The sequence below is a fragment of the Xyrauchen texanus genome, chromosome 4, assembly GCF_025860055.1.
Source record: "Xyrauchen texanus isolate HMW12.3.18 chromosome 4, RBS_HiC_50CHRs, whole genome shotgun sequence".
Taxonomy (NCBI): domain Eukaryota; kingdom Metazoa; phylum Chordata; class Actinopteri; order Cypriniformes; family Catostomidae; genus Xyrauchen; species Xyrauchen texanus.
Window position 1 is genome coordinate 1658803 of NC_068279.1, and position 10000 is coordinate 1668802.

Here is a 10000-nt window from a genome sequence, read left to right on the forward strand (position 1 = left end):
TTGAATAATGATTACTTCAGGGGCTTTCTCAGCAAATATGCTGTACATACAGTATATGCAATTAATTGTGATTATTTAATCAGCATACCATGAAATAAAGTTGATTAGGGTGTGTAACTGAATGGGCCTCAAAGTAGGTGGAGCTCCAGGACACACCTACCGATGACGTGGACCAATGGCAGTACGAATGTGTTTTAAAGCCGGTAAGAAGTTTTCCTGAAAGTTTGCTCCGGCCAGCTGTTACAAGCCACCGAAAGGAACTCAAAAACACCTTCTTGTTATTTTTCTTGATCATGTTTTGGCCAAATTTGGTTCTAAATGATGTCACACCCTTTGCCGTTGCTCTACCTATGTGTACGCGTTACCTGTTCGGTGCGTTCTGAGCGAGTCACCTGTTCTGTTTCTCGTTGTCCAGGAGTCTCTGCATGTCTCGGGTCCTGCGTTCGGCCTGATTCTTCTCGTCCTCCAGAGCAGATCTCCAGTTCTCCCACTGTCTCTCTTTCTCCAGCAGCTCGTCGTTCAGACTCTCAAGTTCCACCACTTGCTCCTCCAGCATACTGCACGTGGTCTTCAGCGTCTCGATGTTCTGCGGACGAACAGACACTGATCGTCATTACAGGAGAGATGGTTCATTACAGGGATCTCTAAAATGAAGCACAGTGTGCATGCAATGAGAATACATTCTCAACTTCAGCTTGGATGTGTAAAAATGACCTGCTTCTGGTTGTTCAGGTGCATCTCTCTGTCTGCGACCTCTCTGCGCAGACGGTCCACATCCTGAGAGAGTTGCATTCGCTCCTCGTTTTCCACCGTCATCTCGTCCAGCTGTTTGGACAGGTAGAAGTTCTGGCGGTTGAGTTCGGCGTTCTCATGCGTCAGCTGAGTTAACTGCTCCTCCAGGTCTGTGATTACCTGTCACATCAACATCATCTTCATCAGTTATGAAGATGCTAATTAGCCATTATACACATAATCGTCGCATTCATTGGAGTTGTTGCCATGTTTATTTCCTTCACTTTCCATCGCGACCTACAGCGGAATTGCACTGCAATAGCGGGGTTTCCCTCTTCTGTCCAAATTCCGGGATTCCCCCAATGTATGAGCGCATATGTGTGAACGTGCGGGACAGTCGATATTTTACATTGGTGTTCCACATAAAGCCTGGGTGTGTTAAACCGCTTTCTCTGAATCACTTAAAAGGAACGAGGAAATCGCCGTTCTAGTTTACATGACGTTTCAGAACAGCGATATCTGCAAAAACCCTGTGTGGCGAGGAGGGCGGGGCAGAGATGACGCCCGCCTGGCCCCTAATCGAGCTAATTAAGCCATTGAGGATAAAAGTTCTAGAGAGAGTGTGTTACGGGCAGCTGCCCTGCATGTGTTTAGGTTTGCATCTTTTTCTTTAATTACCGCGACCGCGAGTGGAGTAGGGGCTCCTAGCCCACTGCCTGGAGCGGGAAAAAAACGCTGCCAAGGGCTGGGGTGACCCCCTACTCTTCACCGAAAATGCAGCGGGGTGTTCCGTCTGCCAGGGGCCGGAGGACTGCCTCCGATCCACTAGGGGAAGAGCGGCTTTCCTCCACTAGAGGATGGAGGAGTGACCCAGGACAAGGCTACGCCGTATCAGAGAACGGGCGAGTAAGTTAGATTTTTCTCTCTCTCCCACTGTCGCTCCATGTTGGCCTTTCCATCTCTTTTTGTTTGGTTGTTTGCCCTCCCAGGTCCGAGAAGGCGAGGAAGACCTGTTCGTCATGCCCGCGGACTGAAGGAAAGAAGAGAGGAGTGTGGCGAGGAGGAGGGCGGAGCCGGGGCGTGATGACACACATCCGGCCACTAATCAGGCTAATCAAGCCATCAAGACGGATAAAGGCCACCGGCGGTGGCAGTTCTAGAGAGAGAGATACGGGCAGCTGCCTTGCATGTGTTTATGTTTGCGTCTTTTTGTTTTATTAAAAGATTATTGATATTGTCAAGCCGGTTCTCGCCTCCTCCTTTCCCACCCAATTCCGAGAAGGCGGGGAAGACCTGCCGGCAGGCGGAAAGGGGGTGTACGTCATGCCGGGGGCTCCCCGGCCTGAATGAAAGGAGGGAGAAATGTGGCAAGGAAGAGGGCGGGGCCTCCTCCTTTCCATTGAACTAAGTTATACCCTGAAATAAACCGTTTTCTTAAGTGCATGTAAACATGATAAACAGTAATTGATGCCAAGTACATTTTATGTATATATATAAACCTAACCCTAATAAATATGAAAAGTATGTACTATGCAGGGTGTCATAAATTAATGCAATCTTAGCCACCAAAACACTTGTGACTTACCGAGCAGCTGTCTCTCAAAGCGTCAAACTTGCGTTGAATTTCATCTCTGTGGGCCTAAATGTAAACAACAGACACAACATTAGTGTGATCCAATTGTTTTACTGTATGTGTCAATATACAGGTCTGCAGCGCGATATCGAGGGAAGCCCCGTTGGCGTGCATGCTCCGAGGATACAGTAGGTTAGATTAAAAGCATATTTAGCACCGAACTTAAGATGCATATCATTAAATTTGCCATTTTTCTTGGGCTGCAGCAAACTTTGGCATTATTCTTTCCCTGCTATACACGACCCACCATTCGAGAAATACCATTTTACAGGACTCGCTACTTAACCTCCAGTGTGCTGTCTGTCTGCACTGGTCTCAGAACAGTTTGAAATTATCCTTATTTTCATCCTTAAGCTGCGGTAACTGGCAGGGTGAACGCATGTTGTCGCCGCATGTCGCCAGTGGCTGGCGGTTAGGTCGCTAGTGGTGTGTATGGAGAGTCTAAACAGCGCCGTTTCTATACAATTAATATTATTATTAAAATATTAGGATCACGTGAGCTCTACCATCTTCTCTCGTATTGGCTTTTACTCCAGAAAGTCGCTCATCATTTGCAAAAGTTAAACATTTCTCAACTTTGGTCGCGTCACTGGTGTTGCCGGAAGTCGCCAGCGCTCATTGAAAATGAATGAGATAAGGTTGTTTTGTCGCTGCATGTCGCTGGCAGTGTGAACGCAGCTTAACTCCATATATAGCCCCTGAAAGCAAGATTTTCCCGTTTTTGGATGCACCCATTGAATCTCAATGTGATAATGCACAGTAAACGTAGGATTTCCAAGGTAATCAAGGCTTATTGTCCTCGCAAGAGGTCATCGTGTTTAACAGTGGGCTGTTTCGCCATCGCTGGGATTTTTAAAATGGCTAATCAGAAGAAACTAGAGATGTTACGTTTTGTACGAGTATATGTAGACAATCTCAGCTGCGATTGGCACCATGTTGTTTTGCCATATGACCTTTAATGACAGCCCAGAGTGTCCTGAACTGAGATCAGTCGGTTTCAATGAAGTTCAATTATGCGTAGGGTATAGTGAAACCAAAACGCAATGTACGCACATGGGGACGTGGGATAGCACGAGGTTAAAGCGCTCGTATTCGACATGTTTATAGCTTTTATTTCTATCCCAAGGCTCTATAATGTTAAAAGAAGTAGTTTCTATGCAGTTATTTTCCACAGAATGTGAGTTTGTCTCACTCGGAGCGCTGTGATCTCCTCCTCGGCTTCCGCTGTCGTATCCTCTAGTTCAGTTTTGGCCTGTTGTAGTTGACTCTCTAGGGCGTGTCGTGCGGCCTGCAGACCGCTGATCTGCGATTCTCTCTCCTGCAGTGAGAGCGTGAGCTCCGCCACCTGACGCTTGATCTCCAACTTCTGCTCTTCATGTTCCAGACCCATCTACAACACAACACAATGTCATACAGCAGATACAGTGCGAGTAGTACGCTAGTGCACTTCTCTAAGTGTGGACGCTACTCTCTCACCTCTCGAAGTCTAGTCTCCAGCTCCAGAAGCCGGCTCTTCCGGGTCTGCTCCTGTTGGCTCATCTTCTCCAGATGTTCCTCTAGTTTGGCATTCTGAGCTTCCAGTTTTCCCGCCTGTGACTCCAGATAAAACTTCTGCTGTCGGAGTTCAGATATCATCTCCTCTTGAGCTTTCCTGAGAAACACACCCACAGATATCATGCATAAGTCACATCAGGAGGTCAAACTGGGTGAATCAGTTGCACTTCTTTGTTTATTAAAGTCAAAATTGGGGGGCCTAGGTAGCTCAGTGGTAAAGACGCTGGCTACCACGACTTGAGTCACTAGTTTGAATCCCAGGGCGTGCTGAGTGATTCCAGTCAGGTCTAATAAGCAACCAAATTGGTCCGGTTGCTAGGGAGGGTAGAGTCACATGGGGTAACCTCATCGTGGTCGCTACTATGTGGTAGAACATGTACTATATATCACGGCAGTCTTGAGTTTCCAATGATTTCTACAACTCTTATTTTTTATTTTGGGTCAAAAATACACTTACAGCTATGCAAAAATTTGGTTAAACGTCCCTTTGCGCCATTTTCACCGCAGTTAGGCGCTTATGGGGTTTAAGTCAGGACTTTGGGACATTTGTCCAATTCTCAATGTGCTATTTTAAGTCCACGTGGTGGCGTCAATCCGAGTGGCAGAGGACGAATCCCAGCTGCCTCCGCGTCTGCAGACAGTCAATCCGTGCATCTTATCACATGGCTTGTTGAGCGCGTTGCCGCGGAGACATGCGCGTCTGGAGGCTTCACGCTATTCTCCGCGGCACCCACGCACAACTCACCACGCACCCCACTGAGATCGAACAACATTATAGTGACCATGAGGAGTTTACCCCATGTGACTATGCTCCCTAGCAACCGGGCCAAATTTGGTTGCTTAGGAGACCCGGCTGGAGTCACTCAGCATGCCCTGGATTCAAACTCGCGAATTGCAGAGATGGTAGCCAGCGTCTTTACCATTGAGCTACCCAGGCCTCCATGGGAAGGCTATTCTAAAATCTTACTTCTAGCCTGATTTAGAGTTTGGGGCCAACAAGCCAATTTTCCTGTTGGAACACCCAACTGTGTCCGAGACCTAACCTTCTGGCTGATCCTTAAGAATTTGGAGTTAGGGGGCCTGTGGAGCTCAGCAAGTAAAGACACCGACTACAACACCTGGAGTCATAAGTTCGAATCCAGGGCGTGCTGAGTGACTCGAGTCAGGCTTCCTAAGCAACCAATTGGCCTGGTTGCTAGGGTGGGTAGAATCACGTTGGGTTAACCTCCTTGTGGTCGCTATAATGTGGTTCTCACTCTCGGTGGGGCACGTGGATGCCACGGAGAATAGCGTGAAGCCTCCACATGCACTAGGTCTCCGTGGTAACGTACTCAACAAGCCAATCCTCATCCATGCGATCAGCAGCAAACTTCAGTCGAGCGTTAAGGTGCCGCTTCTTGCACAGCAGGCCCTCAGCCCATGGCGGACACTGTGTGGACACTGACACCTGTGTTCCAGCAGCTTTAAATTCATCGCCGACCTGCCTTTTGGTGGTTCTTGGTTGACACTTGACCATCCTGACCAATTTTATCTCAGCAGCAGGCGATGGCTTTTTGTTTTCTTCCTGAGCGTGGCAATGACACAACTGTGATTCCATGAACAGATCCATGCTGAGCATCTATTAAATTCTTCGTCTAATCCAAACAATGCATTTGAGCCAAACATCAAATCTATTCATCATGATGTCCCTAATAAGTAAGCAATTGATTGAATAAACATGAGAATAGTGTGAATATCTGTTGATTACACACAAAGCCTTTTAACCAACTTAACCAGCAAGACTTCCTTGGTCAACCAGCTTCACTAGACTTGAACTGAATGGATATGGTGGTCCAGCCACTACACCCAAACCCACTCTTACAAGGATAAACCAGTCTGGAATTGACTGCTAGTCTAAGCTGGACTGTAAGACTTTAAGATGACTTTAAAGGGCTCTTACATGTTTTTCTGCGTGTAAATGCTGCTGTTTGCTGCCAGTTTATTGGCCTCTGAGAGTTCAGCGATCCGCTGTTCCAAACTCTTCATTTTATTGTCCATGGCATTGATGGTCTAAAGAGAGAAACACACAATATATGAACCACACAGCATCAGCACACACTTATTTATGATATAATACACAGCTGTCAATTAAAGAGTGGCCATGGTTCTCAGCAGGAAACCGATGGAGTGCGTACTCCGGGTAGGGAATGAGGTATTGCCCCAAGTGAAGGAGTTCAAGTACCTTGGGGTCTTGTGTGAACACTCACGAGTGAGGGGACAATGGAGCAGGAGGTTGGCCAGAGAATCGGGGCAGCGGGGGCGGTATTGCACTCGCTCTATCGCACCATTGTCACGAAAAGAGAGCTGAGCCGGAAGGCAACGCTCTCGATCTACCGGTCAATTTTCGTTCCTACCCTCACCTATGGTCATGAAGGCTGGGTCATGACCGAAAGAACTAGGTCGCGAGTACAAGTGGCCGAAATGGGCTTCCTCAGAAGGGTGGCGGGCTTCTCCCTTAGAGATAGGGTGAGGAGCTCAGTCATCCGTGAGGAGCTCGGAGTAGAGCCGCTGCTCCTTTGCGTCGAAAGGAGTCAGTTGAGGTGGTTTGGGCATCTGGTAAGGATGCCCCCTGGCCACCTCCCTAGGGAGGTGTTTCAGGCACGTCCAGCTGGGAGGAGGCCTCGGGGAAGACCCAGGACTAAGTGGAGAGATTATATCTCCACACTGGCCTGGGAACACCTCACAGTCCCCCAGTCAGAGCTGGTTAATGTGGCTCAGGATAGGGAAGTTTGTGGCCCCCTGCTGGAGCTGCTGCTCCCGCGACCTGACTTTGGATAAGCAGTTGAAGATGGATGGATGGATGGATGGACTTTCATGGTCAACTTTGACCAACCATAGGAAATTAATGGGCGAGACTATAATACAGAGCAATTTTTGGGGGAATTCGTCAAATAAAATCAGAAGGAGGTGGGAACCGGTTGAACAGCAAACAATACTTAATAAAGCATTCAAAATAAACAACAAAAGACACACATGCAAAGTGGCAGCATGTGTCTCACTCTTGAACAGGCGTCTCTGGCCCCCCTTTATGTCGCTCTCCCGCTGATCAGCTGATTCAGTGTCGCAGGCCACGCCCTCCTCCTTGTCACACTCCTCCCCCGCCCGATTCAGGCTGGGGCACCACCGGTCTGACCAACTCCCCCCTCCAACTCTGAAGAACTTGGACACATTGTCGCCCAGTCCTCAACCACTCCTCTTCCCTTGGTGGATGCCAGCTCAGTCACAGCGCAACCCTCCTCCTTCCCGGTTTCGGCACCACCATAACAGAATAAGAACGGGCAAGGAGGCAGCGGGAACCGACTGAACAGTTAACAAAGTTTAATAATAAACTAAATGCAACACGGCCACTTGCGTCTCTCTCTTTCTCTCAAACTGGGTCCTCCGGCTCCCCTTTATCTCGCTCTCTCACTGATCAGCTGATTCAACGCCGGCCGTGCAAAATCACGGACCGGCCACGCCCTCCTCCTTGTCACACACAACCACAATGCAGATGCACGTACGCTAATTATTCTTGTTACAACCAGGAATAAATTAGTGGATCTCTGCTGCCATCTACATGTTATACTTATCATTTAATGTAATTTTTGGGAGAAGTCTGCCAAGGTAGAGGGTCTGGGTATCTCAGCGAATATTGACGCTGACTATCACACCTGGAGTCACGAGTTTTAATCCAGGGTGTGGTAAGTGACTCCAGACAGGTCTTCTAAGCAACCAAATTGGCCCGGTTGCTAGTGAGGGTAGAGTCACATGGGGTAACCTCCTCGTGGTGGTGATTAGTGGTTCTCGCTCTCAATGGGGCGTGTGGTGAGTTGTGTGAGGATCGTGGAGAGTCTCCACGGTGTCATTCACAACGAGTCACGTGATCAGATGCGCGGATTGACGTCTCCGAAGCAACTAAGACTTGTCCTCCGCCACCCGAGCGAGTAACCGAATGGGGAGAAAATACAAAACTCTGGCATTCTCCCTCACTATACCACGCCTACAGAGGCAGATTTGAGAGGGCACGTCCATGTCCAGAGAAAGCAAAGGAAATCCACGTGCGAGCGCAGAGATTCGTGCAAGCGCAACCGGTACATGGCACGACATGCATGTGATCTCATGCCATACAGGGCAGAACGCAAAGGTTAACGGTTGTAACAAGTCCTCTCCACCAAGTCAGACTGGACCCAACGCTCGAGTCCAAGCCTGAGTCATTAGTGTTCAAGTCCAAGACGAGTCACGATTGATGACTCGTCTACAACACTGGCATCCTCATTATATCATATGCTTAATAATATGCAACTTTATTGCAAGCATCACTGCAAAGCACATAAAGAACTGATACTGCATCCCGATTACTAGAACCAGATGATTGAAAGACTCTTTATTGTTTGATTATCCAATTGCACTAGAGCAGTCGGTGGGCCTTGATTCCCATAATTACTCAAAATCCTCAAAGTGTGCTGGATGATCTAGTCAGCATAACACAAATAAAACTACACAAACACACTGAACACTCCCGCAGAGCTGTGCTTCTGTGTGAACAGTGTTTGAGTCTTGATTTGAGATGAAATGGAGACACTCACGGCTTTCTGCTCACTGATGAGTTTGCATTTCTCACGAGCTTCTTGCTCATGTTGAGATCGCTTCTGCTCAAGAGTCTCTTTATCAGCCAGATCTGATCTCATCTGAGCCTCCAAGACCTGCAGAAACACACACACACACACACACACACACACACACACACACACATAAGCTAGTAGTAGAAAATCTGTAGGTCTGTCACAGTTATTTAATAACTGTCTGATCGGGAGCGAGTATTGACGCTGACTATCACACCTGGAGTCGTGAGTTTGAATCCAGGGCGTGCTGAGTGACTCCAGTCGGGTCTCCTTAGCAACCAAATTGGCCCGGTTGCTAGGGAGGCTAAAGTCACATGAAGTAACCTCCTCGTGGTCGCTATAATGTGGTTCTCGCTCTCGGTGGGGCGTGTGGTGAGTTGTGCGTGGATGCCGCGGAGAATATCGTGAAGCCTCCACATGTGCTAAGTCTCCATGGTAACACGCTCAACAAGTCACGTGATAAGATGCGCGGATTGACGGTCTCAGACGCGGAGGCAACTGAGATTCGTCCTCCGCCACCCGGATTGAGTCACTACGCCACCACGAGGACTTGGAGCGCATTGGGAATTGGGCGTTACAAATTGGGGAGGAAAAAAAATACATAAAATAAAATAACCATAATTATAACGTGGGTTTAATCAAAGAGCATTAAAATAACATTTGAAAGTGAAGAAATAAGTGCAGAATTATTTTACCATTGCGTAATATAATATAATATAATAAGTGTACATGTAAAATTTACCAAAATGAGAGATACATTTTAATTAGGGCTGTCAATCGATATAATGTTTTAATCTAGTTAATTACATGATGTCCCGATTAATTAATCGCATTTAATCGCATACACAAATATTTGCTGAGAAAGCCCCTCATATAACAATAACTCAATATATAATGATTATATATATTTATATCAATATATAATTATACATAGCTATCTTTAAATACTTAAAAATTATATATATATATAATAACAAATATTCATTTAATTAAAATGCATTACATTCTTGTGCCAGAAGAGTTCATCACTGATAAGACAAAAAGCAGCTTTATAATACAATGTATTGATTATTACCATATTATTGATCATAAGTCAATCATTGACACACAGTTCACAGCAATCCATTACACAAGTGAATTTATCAATCAGAGATTTATTATGAGGGCTTGTTTAAGGACACCTGCATCAGACATGCTTGTGTAGCGTCTCGGGTGTGTTGCGTCATACACATACATGTTTAGTTCACTGTGTCATTAAATATAGTTTAATACTCAATAACATCAAGTGTTTGAACGCAAGAATGTAACACATGTTTGTGTTGTTCTGCTGAAGTGTTTGTTCACTGTATAAACTGTGTGTTGCTCATACAGCTGAAGTTTCACTTACTGCCCCCTGGAGTAAACAGGTGGTACTACAAGCATTCCTCAGGAATCTTCCTAA

General features: G+C 46.7%; 1 protein-coding gene across 1 annotated transcript in view; it reads right to left on the bottom strand.

Moving 5' to 3' along the window:
• The window catches only part of cita (citron rho-interacting serine/threonine kinase a), a 147557-nt gene that overhangs the window by 55362 nt on the left and 82195 nt on the right, over positions 1–10000 (bottom strand). The window contains exons 20-26 of the mRNA XM_052125463.1: positions 8524–8640; positions 5859–5968; positions 3842–4016; positions 3558–3755; positions 2318–2371; positions 715–912; positions 393–586 (exon numbers count right to left, since the gene is read on the bottom strand). Of these exons, the coding sequence (XP_051981423.1) occupies positions 393–586; positions 715–912; positions 2318–2371; positions 3558–3755; positions 3842–4016; positions 5859–5968; positions 8524–8640 (1046 nt within the window). The remainder of the gene's footprint in view (positions 1–392; positions 587–714; positions 913–2317; positions 2372–3557; positions 3756–3841; positions 4017–5858; positions 5969–8523; positions 8641–10000) is intronic.